The sequence below is a fragment of the Oncorhynchus kisutch genome, linkage group LG22 (assembly GCF_002021735.2).
Source record: "Oncorhynchus kisutch isolate 150728-3 linkage group LG22, Okis_V2, whole genome shotgun sequence".
NCBI classification, from domain to species: Eukaryota; Metazoa; Chordata; class Actinopteri; order Salmoniformes; family Salmonidae; genus Oncorhynchus; species Oncorhynchus kisutch.
The window spans coordinates 38,828,153-38,852,102 of NC_034195.2; the positions used below are offsets into that span (position 1 = coordinate 38,828,153).

The window sequence follows — 23,950 nt, forward strand, 5'->3', positions numbered from 1 at the left end:
CCAATGAAGTTGTAGAAACATCTCAAGAATGATCAATGGTAACAGGATGCACCTGAATTTTGAGTCTCATAGCAAAGAGTCTGAATACCTATGTAAATAACGTATTTCTGCTTTTTACTTTTAATACATTTGCAAAATATTCTGAAAAACCTGTTTTCGCTTTGTCATTATTGGGTGTTGTGTGTAGATTGATGAGAAAAATGTTTAATTTAATCCATTTTAGAAAAAGACTAACGTAACAACATTTTGAAAAAGGGAAGGGGTCTGAATACTTTCCCGAAAGCACTGTAGATCATACGACAGACCGACAGACAGACCGACAGACCGACAGACCGACAGACCGACAGACCGACAGACCGACAGACCGACAGACAGACAGACAGACAGACAGACAGACAGACAGTTCCTCAACCCTCATCAACCCTTCTGTCTGATCTGAATAGTGGTCTGTTGGCTCACAAATGGAAACTTGTCCCGTTAAGGTGCTTATAGAAAGCACTGGACTCATTGATATTCAAAGCGACAGAGCAGCCCACAGAATGGCTGCAGCCCTGACATTCCTGCAGTCTGGGCTCCCATGGAGGGGTGGTGGGTACAGAGCGCTGGTGTGTGCCCGAAGGAGTGCCCCCTTCATGGTGCTGCACACTGCACCAGTCCAAACTGTCTCAAACTGTCTCCATTCATCCATTTCTCTGTCCTTCTTCCCAGCCCCTCCCTCTACCTCTCTTACTCTATTTTTCTCTCTCCCCCAGTCTTTTTATTACTGCAGAGATTGTTGCATGCCAATACCGGCTCCTCACCCACACAGTTTAGCTTAATGTTGGTACCACAGAGAGGAGCGAAGTCGGAGATGAGCGGGTCACCGACAGAGGCAGACTCTATCAAGTCCCGGATAGTGTATGTGTATGTGTATGTGTGTGTATGTGTATGTGTATGTGTGTGTGTGTGTGTGTGTGTGACAACGCAACACAGAACATTTGGAAGTTTGTCCAATCAAATCAAATCAAATTGTATTTGTCACATGCGCCGAATACAACAGGTCCTTACTTACAAGCCCTTAACCAACAATGCAGTTTTAAGAAAATACCCCAAAAAAAGTAAGAGACAAGAATAACAAATGATTAAAGAGCAGCAGTAAATAAAAATACAGAGTCAATGTGCGGGGGCAGCGGTGTCAAGGTAATTGAGGTAGTATGTACATGTAGGTAGAGTTATTATGACTATGCATAGATAATAACAGAGAGTAGCAGCAGCGTAGAAGGACGGGGGGGTGGGGGGTTGGGCAATGCAAATAGTCTGTGTAGGCATTTGATTAGCTGTTCAGGAGTCTTATGGCTTGGGGGTAGAAGCTATTTAGGAGCCTCTTGGACCTAGACTTGGCGCTCCGGCACCACTTGCCATGCGGTATCAGAGAGAACAGTCTATGACTAGGGTGGCTGTAGTCTTCAATTTTTAAGGCCTTCCTCTGACACCGCCTAGTATAGAGGTCATGGATGGCAGGAAGCTTGGCCCAAGTGATGTACCCTTTGTAGTGCCTTGCAGTCAGAGGCCGAGCAGTTTCCATACCAGGCAGTGATGCAAACTGGTCAGGATGCTCTTGATGGTGTCACTGTAAAACCTTTTGAGGATCTGAGGACTCATGCCAAATCTTTTCTCCTGAGGGGTAATAGGTTTTGTCGTGCCCTCTACACAACTGTCTTGGTGTGCTTGGACTATGTTAGTTTGTTGGTGATGTGGACGCCAAGGAACTTGAAGCTCTCAACCTGCTCCACTACAGCCCCGTCGATGAGAATGGGGGCATGCCTGGTCCTCCTTTTCCTGTAGTCCACAATCATCTCCTTTGTCTTGATCCCGTTCAGGGAGAGGTTGTTGTCCTTGCACCACACGGTCAGGTCTCTGACCTTCTCCTTATAGGCTGTCTCATCATTGTCTGTGATCAGGCATACCACTGTTGTGTCATCAACAAACTTAATGATGGTGTTGGAGTCATACCTGGCCGTGCAGTCAAGAGTGAACAGGGAGTACAGGACGGGACTGTGCACGCACCCCTGAGGGGCCCCCGTGTTGAGGATAAGCGTGGCAGATGTGTTGTTACCTACCCTTACCACCTGGGGGCGGCCCGTCAGGAAGTCCAGGATCCAGTTGCAAAGGGAGGTGTTTAGTCCCAGGGTCCTTAGCTTAGTGATGAGCTTTGAGGGCACTATGGTGAACGCTGAGCTGTAGTCAATGAATAGCATTCTCACATAGGTGTTCCTTCTGTCCAGGTTGGAAAGGGCAGTGTGGAATGGAGATTGCGTCATCTATGGATCTGTTGGTGCGGTATGCAAATTGGAATGGGTCTAGGGTTTATGGGATGATGGTGTTGTTGTGAGCCATGACCAGCCTTTCAAAGCATTTCATGGCTACAGATGTGAGTGCTACGGGTCGGTAGTCATTTGGGCAGGTTACCTTAGTGTTCTTGGGCACAGGGACTATGGTGGTCTGCTTGAAATATGTTGGTATTACAGACTCAGACAGGGAGAGGTTGAAAATGTCAGTGAAGACACTTGCCAGTTGGTCAGCGCATGCTCGGAGTACACCTCCTGGTAATCCATCTGGCCCTGTGGCCTTGTGAATGTTGACCTGCTTCAAGGTCTTACTCACATCGGCTGCGGAGAGCGTGATCACACAGTCGCCCGGAACAGCTGATGCTCTCATGCATGTTTCCGTGTTACCTGCCTTGAAGAGAGCATAGAAGTTATTTAGCTCGTCTGGTAGGCTTGTGTCACTGGGCAGCTCTTGGCTGTGCTTCCCTTTGTAGTCTGTAATAGTTTGCAGGCCCTGCCACATTCAACGAGAGTCGGAGCCAGTGTAGTACGATGCAATCTTAGTCCTGTATTGACGCTTTGCCTGTTTAATGGTACGTCTGAGAGCATAGCAGGATTTCATATTAGCTTCCGGGTTAGAGTCCCGCACATTGAAAGCGGCAACTCTACCCTTTAGCTCAGTGCGAATGTTGCCTGTAATTCATGGCTTTTGGTTGGGTTATGTACGTATAGTCACTGTGGGGACGATGTCCTCGATGCACTTATTGATAAAGCCAGTGACTGATGTGGTGTACTCCTCAATACATTCGGAAGAATCCCGGAACATGTTCCAGTCTGTGCTAGCTAAACAGTCCTGTAGTTTAGCATCTGCTTCATCTGACCACTTTTTTATAGACCGAGTCACTGGTGCTTCCTGCTTACATTTTTGCTTGTAAACAGGAATCAGGAGGATAGAATTATGGTCAGATTTGCCAAATGGAGGACGAGGGAGAGCTTTGTATGCGTCTCTGTGTGTGGAGTAAAGGTGGTCTAGAATTGTTTTCCCTCTGGTTGCATGTTTAATATGTTGATAGAAATTAGGTAAAACTGATTTAAGATTCCCTGCATTAAAGTCCCTGGCCACTAGGAGGGCCGCCTCTGGATGAGCGGTTTCCTGTTTGCTTATGGCGGTATACAGCTCAATGAGTGCAGTTTTAGTGCCAGCATTGGTCTATGGTGGTATGTAGACAGCTACGAAAAATACAGAACAAAACTCTCTAGGTAGATAGAGTATCTCATGATAAGCTGTAGACCACACTATCTCAGGCGAGCTTAACATCAAGACTTCCTTAGATACCGTGCACCAGCTGTTGTTTACATAAATGCATATGCCCCTGCCCCGTGTCTTACCAGACACTGCTGCTCTGTCCTGCGGATAGTGTATAACCTGCCAGCTGTATGTTCTTAATGTTGTCATTCAGCCACAACCTGGTGAAACATAAGATATCACAGTTTTGAATGTCCCGTTGGTAGGATAAACGTGCTTTCAGTTGGTCCCATTTATTTTCCAGCAATTGAATATTAGCTAGCAGGATGGAGGGCAAAGGCAGATTAGCCACTCATCGCCTGATCCTCACAAGGCACCCTGATCTCCTTCTCAAGCGAATAACGGGGATCTGGGCCTGGTCAGGTGTCTGTATTATATCCCTCCCATCTTCGTCCAGTTTGAGGTGAGCAATCGCAGTTCTGATGTCCAGAAGCTCTTTTTGGTCATAAGAGACGGTAGCAGCAACATTATGTCCAAAACAAGTTGCGAACAATGTGAAAAAACAAACAAAATAGCACCTTCCCCTCCGGCGCCATCACAGAAAAAAATATATATAAATAAAAAACTATTTAAATTAAAATGAAAAATTCTACAATATCTTTTTACAAAATATTCAGATTTCCTCATACTACTGCGGCGGGAGTATAAACCTTAATTTGTGTTTGGGAATACAGCAGGAAGGCTTTGGGATACACTGAAATAGCACCCTATTCTCTACCTAGTGCACACATTTTTTACAAGGGCTCTGGTAGAGAATAGACTGCCATTTTGGACAGACCCTTGGTAATAGGGAGAGATAGACACTCCTCTCTCTATCTATTCACCATGGAGAGGTGCTGGTTCCACCCAGAGAGACTGCACTGCAATGTCCTCTGCTTTAGCCTGACCTTGGGAGTCATGGAGAGATGCTGGCCCGGGTAGAGACTGAACCATGCCATTAAATGTGTGGGGGTTTGACTCTCATAGCTCTCAATCTCCAATAATGTATGCCCTGTAACACTAGCTCTCTCTGGCTGGCTAATATGTTGTGTTGTGTTGTGTTGAGGGGCCAGAGAGGGGGGAGGTGCCATCTTTGAAGGGGGCACATGAGGGGTGGTGGTGGTGGGTGAGCCTCTATATCAGTGTCTTGGGTATTAGAGAGGATCAACCGTCCAGCAAGCCAGAAATAAGAGTTCTACCAAGGGAGATGTAGCAGGGGAGTGCTGCGTGGGGAGCAGCCACCCTGTACTTCAGACGTCTCAAGAGATCCTCCAGAAAGATCCACCTTACCCAGCGCCCTTTCTGTTTGACTCACCCCCTCCTGGCTCTCTCTCCACTGAGATGGCACTGTGGCTGACAGGACTGCCACCACTGGAGCTCCTGGTGGGCAGTGACTCTGTTGTCACAGGCACTGTCACAGATGTCAATTTCATGATGAAAACAGACTAAATGTCAATGACATGTGCTGGGTGTGTTGGACACAGGGACGCCACGCCAGTGAAACACATGTGCATGCATACAAATTCATCCATATTACGTATGATCATGGACTTAAACCAAATCTCATACATTCAGTACCAGTCAAAAGTTTGGACACACCTACATATTCAAGGGTTTTTAGTTTTAGTTTTTACAATATTTTATATTTGAGATTCTTCAAAGTAGCCACCCTTTGTCTTGATGACAAATTTGCACACTCTTGGCATTTTCTCAACCAGTTAACAGATACAAGTACATCTGTGGAATTTCTTTCCCTCTTAATGTGTTTGAGCCAATCATTTGTGTTGTGACAAAGTAGGGGTGGTATACAGAAGATAACCCTATTTGGTAAAAGACCAAGTCCATATTATGGCAAGAACAGCAGAAATAAACAAAGAGAAACGACAGTCCATAACATTAAGACATGAAGGTCAGTCAATCCGGCAGAAGAACTGTGAAAGTTTCTTGAAGAGCAGTCGCAAAAACCATCAAGCGCAATGATGAAACTGGCTCTCATGAGGACCGCGACAGGAAAGGAAGACCCAGAGTTACCTCTGCCGCAGCGGATAGCTTCATTAGAGTTAACTGCAGCTCAAATAAATGCTTCACAGAGTTCAAGTAAAAGACACAACTCAACATCAACTGTTCAGAGGAAACTGCGTGAATCAGGCCTTCATGGTCGAATTACTGCAAAGAAACCACTACTAAAGGACACCAATAAGAATAAGAGACTTGCTAGGGCCAAGAAACACGAGCAATGGACAATGGTCTGATGAATCCAAATTTGAGATTTTTGGTTCCAACCGCCGTGTCTATGTGAGACGCCGAGTAGGTGAATGGATGATTTCTGCATGGAAAGCATGGAGAAGGAGGTGTGTTGGTGTGGGGGTACTTTGCTGGTGACACTGTCAGTGATTTATTTAGAATTCAAGACACACTTAACCAGCTTGGCTACCACAGAATTCTGCAGCAATACGCCATCCGATCTGTTTTGCGCTTAGTGGGACTATCATTTGTTTTTCAACAGGACAATGACCCAAAGCACACCTCCACGCTGTGTAAGGGATATTTGAACAGTAAGGAGAGTGATGAAGTGCTGGGCTCCACAATCACCTGACGTCAACCCAATTATAATGGTTTGAGTTGAGTTGGACCACAGAGTGAAGGAAAAGCAGTCAACAAGTGCTCAGCATATGTGGGAACTCCTTCAAGACTGATGGAAAAGCATTCCTCATGAAGCTGGTTGAGAGAATGGCAAATGTGTGCAAAGCTGTCATCAAGGCAAAGGGGGGCTACTTTGAATAATATAAAATATAAAATATATTTAGATTTGTTTAACACTTTTTTGGTTACTACATGATTCCATATGTGTTATTTCATAGTTTTGATGTCTTCACTATTATTATACAATGTAGAAAATAGTAAAAATAAAGAAAAACCCTTGAATGAGTAGGTGTGTCCAAAGTTGACTGTTTAACACTTTTCTGGTTTCTAGATTTTAATTTTAATTTTAATTTAAACTTTATTTAACCAGGTAGCCCAGTTGAGAAGAAGTTCTCATTTACAACTGCGACCTGTCCAAGATAAAGTAAAAAGCAGTGCAACAAAAAACAACACAGAGTTACACATGGGATAAACAAAAGTACAGTCAAAAACACAAAAGAAAAATCTATATACAGTGTGTGCAAATGGAATGATTCCATATCTGTTATTTCATTGTTTTCAAATCAAATAAAATGGTATTGGTCACATACACATGGTTAGCAGATGTTAATACGAGTGTATCGAAATGCTTGTCCTTCTCGTTCCGACAGTGCAGTAATATCTAACAAATAATCAAACAATTTCCCAACAACTACCTAATACACACAAATCTAAAGGGGTGAATGAGAATACGTACATATGGGTGATGGCCGAGCGGCATAGGCAAGGTGCAATAGATGGCATAAAATACAATACATACATATGATATGAGTAATGTAAGATATGTAAACATTATTAATGTGGCATTATTTAAAGTGGCATTGTTTAAAGTGACTAGTGGAGGCAGCAACCTCTCTTGAGTAGTGATTGCTGTTTAGCAATCTGATGGCCTTGAGATAGAAGCTGTTTTTCAGCGTCTCGGTTTCAGCTTTGATCCACCTGTACTGACCTCACCTTCTGGATGGTAGTGGTGTGAACAGGCAGTGGCTCGGGTGGTTGTTGTCCTTGATGATCTTTTTGGCCTTCCTGTGACATCGGGTGCTGTAGGTGTCATGGAGGGCAGGTAGTTTGCCCCCGGTGATGCGTTGTGCAGACAGCACCTCCCTCTTAAGAGCCTTGCGGTTGAGGGCTGTGCAATTGCCGTACCAGGCTGTTATACAGCCCGACAGGATGCTCTCAATTGTGCATCTGTAAAAGTTTTTCATGGTTTTGGGTGACAAGCCAAATTTCTTCAGCCTTCTGAGGTCGAAGAGGCGCAACCACACTGTCTGTATGGGTGTACCATTTCAGTTTGTCTGTGATGTGTAAGCAGAGGAACTTAAAACTTTCCACCTTCTCCACTGCTGTCCCTTCGATGTGGACAGGGGGATGTTCCCTCTGATGGTTCCTGAAGTCCACGATCATCTCCTTTGTTTTGTTGACGTTGAGTGAGAGGTTGTTTTCCTGACACCACACTCTGAGGCCCTCAACTCCTCCCTGTAGGCTGTCTCATTGTTGTTGGTAATCAAGCCCACTACTGTTGTGTCATCTGTAAACTTGATGATTGAGCTGGAGGCGAGCATGGCCACGCGGTCGTGGGTGAACAGGGAGTACAGGAGGGGGCTGAGCACGCACCCTTGTGGGGCCCCAGTGTTGAGGGTCAGCGAAGTGGAGATGTTGTTTCCTACCTTCACCACCTGGGGGGGTGGCCCATCAGAAAGTCCAGGACCCAATTGCACAGGGCGGGGTTGAGACCCAGGGCCTCCAGCTTGATGATGAGCTTGGAGGCTACTATGGTGTTGAAGGCTGAGCTGTAGTCAATGAAAAGCATTCTTACATCTCTTGTCCAGATGGGATAGGGCAGTGTGCAGTGTGATGGCGATTGCATCGTCTGTGGACCTGTTGTGGCGGTATGCAAACTGAAGTGGGTCTAGGGTGGCCGGTAAGGTTGAGGTGATATGATCCTTGACTAGTCTCTCAAAGCACTTCATGATGACAGAAGTGAGTGTTACGGGGAGGTAGTTATATTTAGTTAATTTATCTTTGCCTTCTTGGGTACAGGAACACTTGTGGCCATCTTGAAGCACGTGGGGACAGCAGACTTGGATAGGGAGCGATTGAATATGTCCGTAAACATAGCAGCCAGCTAGTCTGTGCATGCTCTGAGAACGTGGCTAGGGATGCCATCTGGGCCAGCAGCCTTGCGATGGTTAACATGTTTAAATGTTTTACTGACATCGGTCAAGGAGAAGGGGGCGCAGTCCTTGTTAGCAGGCCGTGATGGTGGCACTGTATTATCCTCAGAGCGGGAAAAGGTGTTTAGTTTGTCTGGAAGCTCAATGTCGGTGTACGTGACGTGGCTGGTTTTCTTTTTGTAGTCCGTGATTTCCTGTAGACCCTGTCTGAGCCGTTGAATTGCGACTCCACTTTGTCCCTGTACCAGCACTTCGCTTGTTTGATTGCCTTGAGGAGGGAATAACTACATTGATTATATTCAGCCATATTCCCAGACCTCTTTCCATGGTGAAATGCGTTGGTTCGCGTTTTCAGTTTTGTGTGAATTCCGCCATCCATCCACGGTTCCTGGTTAGGGTACGTTTTAATAGTCACAGTGGGTACAAAATATCCAATGCACTTCTTTATAAACTCATGCACTGAGTCAGTGTATATATCGATGTTGTTATCTGAGGCTGACCAGAACATATCCCAGGGCGCGTGATCAAAACAATCTTGAAGCGCGGATTCTGATTGGTCAAACCAGCGTTGAAAGGTTCTACTCACTGGTACATCATTTTTTAAGTTTCTGCCTATAAGACAGTAGGAGCAAGATGGCGTTGTGGTTAGATTTGCCGAAGGGAGGGCGGGGGAGGGCTTTGTATGCATCGCGAAAGTTAGAGTAGCAGTGATCGAGTGTATTACCCCCGCGGGTAGTGCAATCAATATGCTGACAGAATTTAGGTAGCCTTGTTCTCAAATTTGCTTTGTTAAAATCCCCAACTACAATAAATACAGCCTCAGGATATATGGTTTCCAGTTTACATAGAGTCCAGTGAGGTTCCTTGAGGGCCGTCTTGGTGTCTGCTTGAGGGGGAATGTACACAGCTGTGACGATAACTGACGAGAATTCTCCTTGTAGACAATATTGCCGGCATTTGATTGTAAGGAATTCTAGGTCGGGTGAGCAGAAGCACTTGAGTTCCTGTATGTTGTTATGATTACACCATGAAACGTTAATCATTAAACATAAACACCTCTCTGGGAAGAGGAAGAGCGAGGGTGTATCTCTGTCAGCACTATGCATGGAGAAGCCCGGTGGCTGAACCGATTCCGACAACATATCCCGAGAGAGCCATGTTTCCATGAAACAGAGAATGTTACCATCTCTGAAAGGCAACCCTTGCTCGAATTTCATCTACCTTGTTGTCAAGAGACTGGACATTGGCGAGTAGTACACTCGGGAGCAATGGGCAATGTGCACGTCTTCGGAGCCTGACCAGAAGAGCGCTCTGTCTGCCCCTTCTGCGGTGCCGTTGTTTTGGGAAGGCTTTTGGAATTAGATTCATTGTCCTTCAGGAAAGTCGTATTCCTGGTCGTAATGTTGGTAAGTTGACGTCGCTCTTATATCCAATAGTTCTTCCCGGCTGTATGTAGTAACACTTAAGATTTACTGGGATAACAATGTAAGAAATAATACATTAAAAAAAACTAAATACTGAATAGTTTCCTAAGTACTCGAAGCGAGGCGACCATCTCTGTCGGCGCCATCTTAGGCACATTTTGATGTCTTCACTATTATTCTACAATGTAGAAAATAGTACAAATAAAGAAAAACCCTTGAATGAGTAAGTGTGTGCAAACGTTTGACTGGTACTGTACATACATACAAACTCTCTTACAGACACACACTCTCTCTTGTTGTTGTGTTTGATGTGAGTGTGTCATGCAGAAGTGGGTCAGAGGATTCTACGAGAGAAGATGGCTCTTTGTGTCTGCAGATCTGAGTCTCAGCACTGACACACATTATCGAAGCAGCTTCAGCATCCCCCTGCTTCACCTGCGGACTCTACCCAGCCACCGGACAGACAGTGTAATTATGCAAGGCACTGAAGGCAGAGCTGCCTGCATACTTTACCACCTCAGCCCTTAGCCCGACACTGCAGTTCCGCTGAGAGGGACATCAAGGGCACTGACTATTGTGTAATAGTCTAAAGCCAGCTACAGAGCACTGGGTCCTGAATCTGAGAAGCAAGCTTACTAGAGTCTTATCCCTGAATGTCACTGATTGCAAAATAAGGCCAAGTAGGAAGAAGTAGGACGTAGGAAGAATAAATAAAAAATGACTGATGGAGAGAAGAGATAAAGAAAGAAAGAGATAGCTGTCCTCGTAAAAGACCAGTAAAGCTAGCTGCAGTGATAATGACAGGGGACACAGCCCACCCTGCCTGCCTGCCCACTGAAGACTATTGACCGCTGAATCTCATAAAGATATGTCCTGCAGAGAAGCATCTGCATGTCACCACACCATACCATGGGCAATAATTACACATTTGCATTTAAAGGCATTGTCTTGTAACTGGAATAGACGTCAAACTGAATGTCAAGTATAAGGGCAAGCATCATCTCTAGCCTATTACTGCGTTATAATGTATTTGTCTCCTTTTGGTATTGTACTTGTTGATATCTATACAGTTGGTACTATATAGTTAACCTTTGTGAGTAAACTCAAGGCATGACTCCTTTGATCTACACATTCCAGAATTAATGTAGGCCTAAATGTTGGTAAATCATGTAAATTTTTGGAAAATACCATAGAGATAGTTACAGGACTCAACTTGGGTACAACCTGTTGCAGCATGAACATTTCCATTGAGGTCTTTCACCATTTTAAAGTAGTCAACTGGGTGGGGATTCCTATGGGTTGGGAGAAATTAGTGAATGATCAGAGCATTGTCTTCAAATTGAGTGACATGGTTTGTAAATGGCTTTAAGCTATATCACCGCCATCTAGTGGCCACAATAAATTAATGACAAGATTTAGTTCCCGAATCCATCACTGCAGGTGCTGGCTTTACACTTTTTTCAAACACAAATTAAGTAGAAAATGTACTACTTTAAAAATGTTGTCGAAGATGCAATAATGGCACAGATACAAAGATGAGACCTCTTTCCATCTGTCAATCTGTCTATGGAAAATACTGGTATTCCTGTTCAACATCTCTGGTGTCTTTGTTGTAGGGGTGGGCAGAATGGAAAGTGAGATAAAATATCACCATATTGAATCAGTTATATTGAGCCCTCCCACTCACTGCTTTACATTTTACATTATATATTCATCATAAAAGTAATGCAATTACCAATAAGGGCAATCTATTTGGGAATGAAATGGTATTAAAAGTCATTACTTGTGAGTCGTATTTAATGAACAAATCTAATGAAGTGCAGCTAGATGTTGGAAGCCTGATTTCTCTCGCCTTAGGGGGTGGTGTGCGGATGTCTGCATGGGAGTGTGTGTGCGTCTGTGTGTGTGTATGCGTGTGGAAGGGGGGGAGGGGGGGTTAAGTGATTTCAACGTATTTTCAATGTATGTAACCAAAAAAGACAGGCAATACCCTTGTCTCAGTAAAAAGGGAAGAAAATCCTGCATTGAACTCTGTATTGATTGCACACACAAATATCACAATGGTTGGCAGGGGAAATATGCTTAAATTCAGTGGTTTCTTTTTGTGAGAGTGTGGATTCTTCCATACCAGTCAGTATCTTACCTGACGAAATAGAAACAGGTTCCCAAAGAATGGGGACGGTTTGGGGTGCCTTATTCCACATTGAGCCAGGGACGAATAGGGGAACGTAGCATACCTAGAGAGGGAGTGAGAGAGAGAGAGAGAGAGAGAGAGAGAGAGAGAGAGAGAGAGTTGGGGTGTGAGTTAGCAACAGATAAAATGGAATGGGGGATATAGTAGTAATGCTACGGAGATTACAGCATCTAATCTGGCAGATATGCTGCCTAAGCGGTACCTCACAAACACACAACATTATGACACTTGAAAGACTTATTTGCTCTGGGGAATGTAAAAATTCCACACTCCGACTCCTAAAACGGAACAGCATACATTATTCATCACAGGCACTGCTGGCGTTTTCTGCTGATATGCAAGTCATTGGAATGAGGAAGGGGACTTTTGTACGGGACTTTGAGGAGCATTATGGGATACCACAGGACGTTCTTTAGTCATGTAATACACTGTCTGCTCTAGACAGGGTGGATTCTGGGAGTGTGTGTGTGTGTGTGTGTGTGTGTGTGTGTGTGTGTGTGTGTGTGTGTGTGTGTGTGTGAGAGAGAGTATCCTGGCCAAGTAAAGGGAAATTAAAGGATGGCTGTCTCCCTGTTATAGCTGCTATAGCCATGGACTCAGAGACAGGAAAAGGTGGTTACAGTCAGAAAACAAAGCTTTGCACACAAAACCTCCCACACAGTCAGGGAGGGAGCAGTGACAGACAGGCAGATTTATGGTTAAGGGCACACAACACTGACTGGATTGAGAAAGTCACATTTACAACATACGTAAACGACCAACAAAAGAAAGCTGCAAGACTGAGCAGCCAACACAGGACTGATACCCACATACACACGCAAACACACAGATCCACCTCCACACACACACACACACACACCTCTGATACTAAAAACCCAAATAGATTCAAACATCCACTTCATCTCCTCCTAAGCCACTGAACAAAAACCATAATTAGTAATGAGATCTGAATAGATCCAATAATATCTCAACACACTGACTCATGTTCTGACACCTACATAATAATAACCACATGCTTGTCACACAGCCATGACAGACAGACATCCCTCTCCGCTTACATCAGCAGAGTGACTCACACCACCATTCGCATTAGCCTTAGCAGCATCTCTCACAACACCAAGATGGAGATGATCAGCTGCTTGGCTTTAAAAATACATATGCCAAACAGCCTGCCTGACTTGTTTCTTCACTTTTTAATTGGTTATAAGTAACAGTAACACAGAGCTGTGAGTCATCATGAGGACATGTGGCAGAGATTCTTGCTAACTAGCCTAGCTGCTAATGTTGGATTAAGAGACTTTGCTATCAATTAAATGTGTTCATATACCATAATTAGTAACACGTAAAAGTTGCCCTCATACCCATATAACTACACAGTAATAACTGTGTGACAACATTGTTACATAGTAACTGCTTTGTAATTACATGGTGTTTTTCTTAGAAGCCTCATACTCCACAGTCATGTTCTATCAAGCTCACATCTGTCATTGACACAGTCGTTAATGTCCTTTATAAAAAGGGTGGGTCTAATCCTGAATGCTGATTGGTTAAAACCGCATTCCAGCTGTTGTCTATTCCACAAGTTGCCACTTGCTAAATCTACGATGTTAAAATGCCTATTTTGTTCCACTGTCTCTTCAGCCCAGCCAGGCAATTTATTAACTTTATCTCCACTATAAAAAGCATCGAGACAATATCTCACATTTCTTTTAGACTAACATTTAGCTTTCAACAGCGGAAATTTGTATAAACCTTGCCGTCTGTCTCTCTAACATTTGCAACCTTGTTTCAATATTCAAATTCGATCTCCAGCAGGCCCATAGTACTGAAAGTGTCAGGAGTTGGGATGAGACAGACAGGCAGGCAGCTTTTCTCAGCCAATCGGAAACATTAATAAGTATCATTTTTATGGATATATACAGAGAACTATCAATAGAAAACCGGTAAAACAAATCGAAGTGCAGCTAGTTTGCAGCCTTTCCAGCTATAGTTTGAAGTGATTGTGTTAGCTGTGTTGTTGGATAGCAACTCTGAACAACTGTGTCCTGATGAGAGAGCACATTTTCTATGCCAGGTGAAATCGTGCATCATTAGCTCATTGTTATGGATGCATCCAAATAAATGTCACTAGAAAACAGCTAAAACAAATGCAAATGCAGCTACTCTGTTGTTATTCTGGCTGCACTGTTTGATGTGATTGTAAGTTAGCCGTAGTTGGCTAGCTAGCAAGCAAGGGATAAGAATGTTGCCAGTCAGTAGGGCAACAACAAAAATACTGAATGACTAGGTCGCGTCTCTTGCAACCAAACCGATAGAACGAACGACCAGCCGGCTTCGGTAGCAACCCTAGATTTGTGTCAGGACTATATCTTGTGGAAGGATGAAACAGTATGAATAAATGTATTAACAAACAAAATCTAATAAAAATCTATCCTTATTTGAATATGTTGGTAACCCGACTTTGTCTCGGGCCTAACAACAGCTGTGCCAATATATCCTCCAAACACCGGCTTCTCAGGCATTATCACTTAAATGTTACTGAGTGGTGCAGACTGGGAGGAGATATTGTGTTTGTTTCCACTGTTGCTGTGGAAATGTGGGAGTGTATAATGGCTGGTATCATGGCCTCATCTATAGAGACAGAGAGAGTGGTGTTGTCATCAGCAGCAGGCACATGACACTCTTAGTCTCAACACATTGACTGGGTAGAACAAACATATTTATGACTGTGGGGGTTGTTGTAGAGGCCATGCAGAATAGGCAGTCATAGAGTTAAGAAAAACACTGTGTTAGTCATACTAAGTGAAATACAAACACATTCACAGTAACACACACACACACACACAGGGAGAGGCTGTGAGCAGCACTGACCTGTCTGTCCTGTACTGAATCTTCCTACACAGAGACAGACAGGTGCTCCTATGAGACCAAGGCTTTACTGTTCCTACAATACAAGAATGGAGGCTGGAGCAGAGCTGGTATATGACTGATGTACTGTATAGCCTAGAAACCAACAAACTATACTGAAGCTTCATTGAATTATACACTGAAATGTTTCTATGCTACAGCACATGTTCAGGTTAACCAGGCTAAGCTGTGATGTACTATGCTACAAAGAGATGAGCTATGCTAAATACATTAGGCCATACCGTGTTACGCTGAAGTCACACACAGCTTGTTTTACTTCTTCGTGTCCTTATGAGATGGGCAGCAATACGTACAGTTGAAGTCGGAAGTTTACATTACATTGGAGTCATTAAAACTAGTTTTTCAACCACTCCACAAATTTCTTGTTAACCAAACTATAGTTTTGGCAAGTTGGTTAGGACATCTACTTTGTGCATGACACAATACATTTTTCCAACTATTGTTTTCAGACAGATTATTTCACTTATAATTCACTGTATCACAATTCCAGTGGGTCAGAAGTTAACATACACTAAGTTGACTGTGCCTTTGAACAGCTTGGAAAATTTCAGAAAGTCTGGTTCATCCTTGGGAGCAATTTCCAAACGCCTGAAGGTACCATGTTTATCTGTACGAGCAATAGTATGCAAGTATAAACACCATGGGACCACGCAGCCGTCATACCGCTCAGGAAGGAGACGCGTTCTGTCTCCTAGAGATGAACGTACTTTGGTGCGAAAGTGCAAATCAATCCCAGAACAACAGCAAAGGACGTTGTGAAGATGCTGGAGGAAACAGGTACAACAGTATCTATATCCACAGTAAAACGAGTCCTCTATCAACATAACCTGAAAAGGCGCTCAGCAAGGAAGAAGCCACTGCTCCAAAACCGCCATTAAAAAAGCCAGACTACCGTTTGCAACTTGCACATGGGGACAAAGATCATACTTTTTGGAGAAATGTCCTCTGGTCTGATGAAACAAAAATAGAACTGTTTGGCCATAATGACCATCGTTATGTTTGGAGGAAAAAGGGGGAATCTTGTAAGCCGAAGAACACCATCCCAACCATGAAGCACGGGAGTGGCAGCGTCATGTTGTGGGGGTGCTTTACTGCAGGAGGGACTGGTGCATTTCACAAACTAGATGGCATCATGAGGACGGAAAATTACGTGGATTTATTGAAGCAAAATCTCAAGACATCAGTCAGGAAGTTAAAGCTTGGTTGCAAATGGGTCTTCCAAATGGACAATGACCCCAAGCATACTTCCAAAGTTGTGGCAAAATGGATTAAGGACAACAAAGTCAAGGTATTGGAGTGGCCATCACAAAGCCCTGACCTCAATCCTATATAAAATTTTTGGACAGAACTGAAAAAGTGTGTGCGAGCAAGGTGCCCTACAAACCTGACTCAGTTACACCAGCTCTGTCAGGAGGAATGGGCCAAATATCACCCAACTCATTGTGGGAAACTTGTGGAAGGCTATCCGAAACGTTTGACCCAAGTTAAACAATCTGAAGGCAATACCACCAAATACTAATTGAGTGTATGTAAACTTCTGACCCACTGGGAATGTGATGAAAGAAATTAAAGCTGAAATAAATCTGATAAATTCTCTCTACTATTATTCTGACATTTCACATTCTTAAAATAAAGTGGTCATCCTAACTGATCTAAGACAGGGAATTTTGGCGAGGTTTAAATGTCAGGAATTGTGAAAAACTGAGTTAAAATGTATTAGGCAAAGGTATCTGTAAACTTCCGACTTCAACTGTAACTGTGACTGCATGACTGACTCAAAGTACTTTTATAGTGTTAAAATTCCATAGTTGTTATTATTGTGTTAATTCACAAGTTCAATCAGCTGTGCTAGGTCTACACCGGCTTAGGGACCCTGAGGAGAGAATTAAGAACCAATGATTTGGTCAACAGTTCTCAATTGACAACAAGAACTTTCACAACACACAGTTGCTGATCATTTGCCTTGCAATGACATAACACAACACATCAGATAAACTGGAATGACACACGCACTCCCGGTTGCACAAAAAGACCTGTGAGCTAACCACACCCCAAAATATTCTAATATCCTGGAGGTGAGAAAAGTATGTGTCTCTCTGTTTTTCTTCTTTCATGGGGCTGAGGGAGGGCATTGAAGCACCTGCAGGTTTGCTTTGTGTGTGTTTGGTGTGAGAGTGTGTGCGTATATGTGTATGTGTGTCTATGTGCGTCAGCACTCAGTGTGAATGTGCTATCAGCACGTGTCTGTGTGTCTATCTGTGTGTCTTTGTTTATCTGTCTGTCTGTTTCTCTGTACATCTTGGTAGGGAGTATCTGTCTGTTTCTCTGTACATCTTGGTAGGGAGTATCTGTCTGTTTCTCTGTACATCTTGGTAGGGAGTATCTGTCTGTTTCTCTGTACATCTTGGTAGGGAGTATCTGTCTGTTTCTCTGTACATCTTGGTAGGGAGTATCTGTCTGTTTCTCTGTACATCTTGGTAGGGAGTATCTGTCTGTTTCTCTGTACATCTTGGTAGGGAGTATCTGTCTGTTTCTCTGTACATCTTGGTAGGGAGTATCTGTCTGTTTCTCTGTACATCTTGGTAGGGAGTATCTGTCTGTTTCTCTGTACATCTTGGTAGGGAGTATCTGTCTGTTTCTCTGTACATCTTGGTAGGGAGTATCTGTCTGTTTCTCTGTACATCTTGGTAGGGAGTATCTGTCTGTTTCTCTGTACATCTTGGTAGGGAGTAATTGAGTGGTAGAGGACATCATAGAGCACCACAGGGCTCCAGCTGAGGGAACAGCATCTCCTCCAGAGACACAGAACAGGTGGCGGAGGGTGGGTCAGAGGGATGAGAGAAGAAATATGAGGAGAAGCTAGGTTGAAAACATACAGGTTAAGACAAGAGCTTTCTAATATCCCATAACTCTTTGTACCTGAATTCAACAAGGGACCAGCTTCCGCATTTGGAATGACTGGGAGAGAATGGTAGCAGCACAGAAAGTTTGCCATCAAAGTGAAAAAGAAACACAATCGTAGTGAATTTCAGCTAAATACTCAGTGAACACATAGTATAACTGCTTGACTGTCATTCTAGTCATTTAAAATAATCTACAGCCACTTTATTACTGGACGTCCTGACTACTAGTCATGTTTTCAATGCTAATCCTGTAGAACCCAGCGACGGTGCTAATCCCATGAATTTGTTCATTTTCAAATGTTTCCGCATGGACGTATTACGGTGTCTGAACCTTCCCATCTTCAACCTAGAGGAGAAGAGGGAGAGTAAAACAGTATTTGGAAGCGAGAGGAAAAGAAAGGCTAAGAGTTTGAGAAGGATAGACGGGAGAGAAGGAGTAGTGGAGAAAGTGGAGGAGGAAAGAGACGAGGTCCTATTGTTACAGTAAGAGCTGGGCCTGTTGTTACAGTAAGAGCTGGGCCTGCTGTTACAGTAAGAGCTGGGCCTGTTGTTACAGTAAGAGCTGGGCCTGTTGTTACAGTAAGAGCTGGGCCTGTTGTTACAGTAAGAGCTGGGCCTGCTGTTACAGTAAGAGCTGGGCCTGTTGTTACAGTAAGAGCTGGGCCTGTTGTTACAGTAAGAGCTGGGCCTGTTGTTACAGTAAGAGCTGGGCCTGTTGTTACAGTAAGAGCTGGGCCTGTTGTTACAGTAGGAGCTGGGCCTGTTGTTACAGTAGGAGCTGGGCCTGTTGTTACAGTAGGAGCTGGGCCTGTTGTTACAGTAAGAGCTGGGCCTGCTGTTACAGTAAGAGCTGGGCCTGTTGTTACAGTAAGAGCTGGGTCTGCTGTTACAGTAAGAGCTGGTCCTATTGTTACAGTAAGAGCTGGGCCTGCTGTTACAGTAGGAGCTGGGCCTGTTGTTACAGTAAGAGCTGGGCCTGTTGTTACAGTAAGAGCTGGGCCTGTTGTTACAGTAAGAGCTGGGTCTGCTGTTACAGTAAGAGCTGGGCCTGCTGTTACAGTAAGAGCTGGGCCTGCTGTTACAGTAGGAGCTGGGCCTGTTGTTACAGTAAGAGCTGGGTCTGCTGTTACAGTAAGAGCTGGGCCTGCTGTTACAGTAGGAGCTGGGCCTGTTGTTACAGTAAGAGCTGGGTCTGCTGTTACAGTAAGAGCTGGGTCTGCTGTTACAGTAAGAGCTGGGCCTGCTGTTACAGTAAGAGCTGGGCCTGTTGTTACAGTAAGAGCTGGGCTTGCTGTTACAGTAGGAGCTGGGCCTGCTGTTACAGTAAGAGCTGGGCCTGCTGTTACAGTAAGAGCTGGGCCTGCTGTTACAGTAAGAGCTGGGCTTGCTGTTACAGTAGGAGCTGGGCCTGCTGTTACAGTAGGAGCTGGGCTTGCTGTTACAGTAGGAGCTGGGCCTGCTGTTACAGTAAGAGCTGGGCCTGCTGTTACAGTAAGAGCTGGGCTTGCTGTTACAGTAAGAGCTGGGCCTGCTGTTACAGTAAGAGCTGGGCCTGCTGTTACAGTAGGAGCTGGGCTTGCTGTTACACTAGGAGATGGGCCTGCTGTTACAGTAGGAGCTGGTCCTGTTGTTACAGTAAGAGCTCGGCCTGTTGTTACAGTAAGAGCTGGGCCTGTTGTTACAGTAAGAGCTGGGCCTGTTGTTACAGTAAGAGCTGGGCCTGTTGTTACAGTAAGAGCCTGCTGTGCGGCAACCACAGCTCACTATTCATTTCCCCAGTCCCAACCACCCACGTCAGAGCGGAGCGTCTTCACCTGGAAACCATTGGTTTCTTAGGAACATCCAGTGACGCACTCTGAGACACAGACAACACTGAGAAAAGCCAGGACTCACCCCTCCAGGGTTAAAACTGAAAAAGTTGCTTTTAAAAAATGTAATAAGGAGCGGATAGTGAATTCTTCATACTCAAGAGTCTCCGGCTCTGGTGTTTGGGGTTGCGATTAACAAAAGACAGATTTATAGAGCCGTCTCCCTCTCATTTCATCTCCTAGATGAACACAAACATGTGCATGCACGCACATGCACACACGCACGACGGGTCATGTGGTGGTCAGGGGGATTGAAGTCTCATTTAGACTGAAGGGCTGCAGCTGGCAGGGTCTTTTTATCTGTCTGCTGCTGAAATTACAACTATCTGACAATAGGACACACACATTCATCAAACAACCACACAGATCTGGCAACGTGAGATACAGCCAATCAAAGGGCCAGGAGATGGAGACGCTCCCAGGGCATCATGGTTAAACCATAGTATTGAATCAGGGTTGTGTGATTATGCACCAAACGGAAGAAAACAGATTAAAACCAAGAGGGATTACCTGGACTTGTCTAATTTTTCATTAACATTTTAGTCATTTAGAGGATTCTCTTATCCAGAGAGACTTACAGTTAGTGCATTCATCTTAAGACGTAGACGAAAAAACGAAAAAAAGATAGCTAGGTGGGACAACCACATGTCATAGTAAGTCAATTTTACTTAATAAAGTAAAGCGCTAGTAGGGGGGTAAAAGTCAAGTGTGAGTGTTAGTTCATCCTACATGGCCTAGTTTTATCAACTGTGGGGCTGCGGTGCCTGCATCCCAACATAAGGCCAAGAGCCAACAACTAGCTCATCCAAGCTGGAGAGAACCCATGCCTAGCTTAGCCTAGCTCAACCAAGCTGGAGAGAACCCAGCCCAAGCCTAACCTAGTTTAACCAAGCTGGAGAGAACCCTGGCCTAGCCTAGCCTAGCTCAACCAAGCTGGAGAGAGCCCATGCCTAGCCTAGCTAAACCAAGCTGGAGAGAGCCCATGCCTAGCCTAGCTCAATCAAGCTTGAGATAACCCCTGCCTAGCCTAGCTCAACCAAGCTGGAACTCCCTCAGACAACCACCATGCTCCATTCTCTATGTCATCCATTCAACACCCTGGGGGTTGATGGAAGTGAATCTCCGCAATTTTTCAAAGTAGTATGTACATTTAGGTTTGGTTAAAGTGACTATACATATACAGTGCATTGCGAAAGTATTCGGCCCCCTTGAACTTTGCAACCTTTTGCCACATTTCAGGCTTCAAACATAAAGATATACAACTTTATTTTTTTGTGAAGAATCAACAACAAGTGGGACACAATCATGAAGTGGAACGACATTTATTGGATATTTCAAACTTTTTTAACAAATCAAAAACTGAAAAATTGGGCGTGCAAAATTATTCAGCCCCCTTAAAACCTCTTAAGCCCGCCTGAGACGCAACCGTCTCATCTAGCCATCAGCAAATGCAAATGCGCTACGCTAAATGCTAATAGCACTCGTTAAAACTCAAACGTTCATTAAAACACACATGCAGGGTAGTGAATTAAAGCTACACTCATTGTGAATCTAGCCAACAAGTCAGATTATTAAAATGCTTTTCGGCGAAAGCATGAGAAGCTATTATCTGATAGCATGCAACACCCCAAAATACCTGAATGTGATGTAAACAAAAGAATTAGCGTAGCCGGCGCTACACAAATAGCAGAAATAAAATATAAACGTTTCATTACCTTTGACGAGCTTCTTTGTTGGCACTCCTATATGTCCCATAAACATCACTATTGTGTCTTTTTTTCGATTAAATCGGTCCATATATACCCAAAATAGCCATCTATGGAAACTGTGTGATTCAGAAAAAAACACAGTTTGAAAACGCTACGTCATTTTTTTAAATTAAAAAAGTTGATGATAAACTTTCACAAAACACTTCGAAATACTTTTGTAATCCAACTTTAGGTATCAGTAAACGTTAATAATCTATCAAATTGATCACGGGGCGATGTGTATTCAATAGCTCCACGATTTCAAATCATCTTCCAAAATCTCTCTTCCAAAACTTCCTGTCGGAGACCGGATGGAAAGTGTTCTCTCTACTACGTTTGACCAAGAAACAAAGGCACCGCAAATGACGAGACTGGCGACATCGTGTGGAAGCTGTAGGAATTGCAATCTCGGCCCCATTTAATTTAGTTTCCATTCAACAATACATGCAAGTGGCGCATTGATACTTTTTTCAGTTTTCAGTGACCAGATTTTCTTGCGCTTTTCGATGAAACACACGCTCTGTTATAGTCACAGCCGTGATTTAACCAGTTTTAGAAATGTCAGAGTGTTTTCTATCCACACATACTAATCATATGCATATACTATATTCCTGGCATGAGTAGCAGGATGCTGAAATGTTGCACGATTTTTAACAGAATGTTCGAAAAAGTAGGGGGTAGGCTTAACAGGTTTTAAGTTAATACTTTGTAGCGCCCCCTTTTGCTGCGATTACAGCTGTAAGTCGCTTGGGGTATGTCTCTATCAGTTTTGCACATCGAGAGACTGACATTTTTTCCCATTCCTCCTTGCAAAACAGCTCGAGCTCAGTGAGGTTGGATGGAGAGCATTTGTGAACAGCAGTTTTCAGTTCTTTCCACAGATTCTCGATTGGATTCAGGTCTGGACTTTGACTTGGCCATTCTAACACCTGGATATGTTTATTTTTGAACCATTCCATTGTAGATTTTGCTTTATGTTTTGGATCATTGTCTTGTTGGAAAACAAATCTCCATCCCAGTCTCAGGTCTTTTGCAGACTCCATCAGGTTTTCTTCCAGAATGGTCCTGTATTTGGCTCCATCCATCTTCCCATCAATTTTAACCATCTTCCCTGTCCCTGCTGAAGAAAAGCAGGCCGAAACCATGATGCTGCCACCACCATGTTTGACAGTGGGGATAAGGTGTTCAGGGTGATGAGCTGTGTTGCTTTTACGCCAAATATAACGTGTTGCATTGTTGCCAAAAAGTTCAATTTTGGTTTCATCTGACCAGAGCACCTTCTTCCACATGTTTGGTGTGTCTCCCAGGTGGCTTGTGGCAAACTTTAAACAAAACTTTTTATGGATATCTTTCAGAAATGGCTTTCTTCTTGCCACTCTTCCATAAAGGCCAGATTTGTGCAATATACGACTGATTGTTGTCCTATGGACAGAGTCTCCCACCTCAGCTGTAGATCTCTGCAGTTCATCCAGAGTGATCATGGGCCTCTTGGCTGCATCTCTGATCAGTCTTCTCCTTGTATGAGCTGAAAGTGGGACGGCCAGGTCTTGGTAGATTTGGTAGAATCTTGGTAGATTTGCAGTGGTCTGATACTCCTTCCATTTCAATAATATCGCTTGCACAGTGCTCTTTGGAATTTTTAAAGCTTGGGAAATCTTTTTGTATCCAAATCCGGCTTTAAACTTCTTCACAGCAGTATCTCGGACCTGCCTGGTGTGTTCCTTGTTCTTCATGATGCTTTCTGCGCTTTTAACGGACCTCTGATACTATCACAGTGCAGGTGCATTTATACGGAGACTTGATTACACACAGGTGGATTGTATTTATCATCATTAGTCATTTAGGTCAACATTGGATCATTCAGAGATCCTCACTGAACTTCTGGAGAGAGTTTGCTGCACTGAAAGTAAAGGGGCTGAATAATTTTGCACGCCCAATTTTTCAGTTTTTGATTTGTTAAAAAAGTTTGAAATATCCAATAAATGTCGTTCCACTTCATGATTGTGTCCCACTTGTTGTTGATTCTTCACAAAAAATACAGTTTTATATCTTTATGTTTGAAGCCTGAAATGTGGCAAAAGGTCGCAAAGTTCAAGGGGCCCGAATACTTTCTCAAGGCACTGTATGATAAACAGAGAGTAGCAGTAGCGTAAAAGAGGGGTTGGCGGGTGGTGGGTGGTGGGACACAATGTAGATAGTCCGGGTAGCCAATGTGCGTGGGCACCGGTTAGTCAGGCTAATTGAGGTTGTATGTACATGAATTTATAGTTAAAGTGACTATGCATATATGATAAACAGAGAGTAGCAGCAGCGTAAAAGAGGAGTTTTGGGGGGGGGGGGACAATGCAAATAGTCTGGGTAGCCATTTGATTACTTGTTCAAGAGTCTTATGGCTTGTGGGTAAAAACTGTTGAGAAGTATTTTTGTCCTAGACTTGG

The 23,950-nt window shown here is 43.9% G+C and overlaps 1 protein-coding gene across 2 annotated transcripts in view; it reads right to left on the reverse strand.

Moving 5' to 3' along the window:
* Nucleotides 1-23,950, reverse strand: part of tbxas1 (thromboxane A synthase 1 (platelet)) — a 130,860-nt gene that overhangs the window by 83,319 nt on the left and 23,591 nt on the right. For both annotated transcript variants that reach the window (XM_020456486.2, XM_020456488.2), the window contains exon 3: nucleotides 12,015-12,108. In XM_020456486.2, the coding sequence (XP_020312075.1) occupies nucleotides 12,015-12,108 (94 nt within the window). The remainder of the gene's footprint in view (nucleotides 1-12,014; nucleotides 12,109-23,950) is intronic.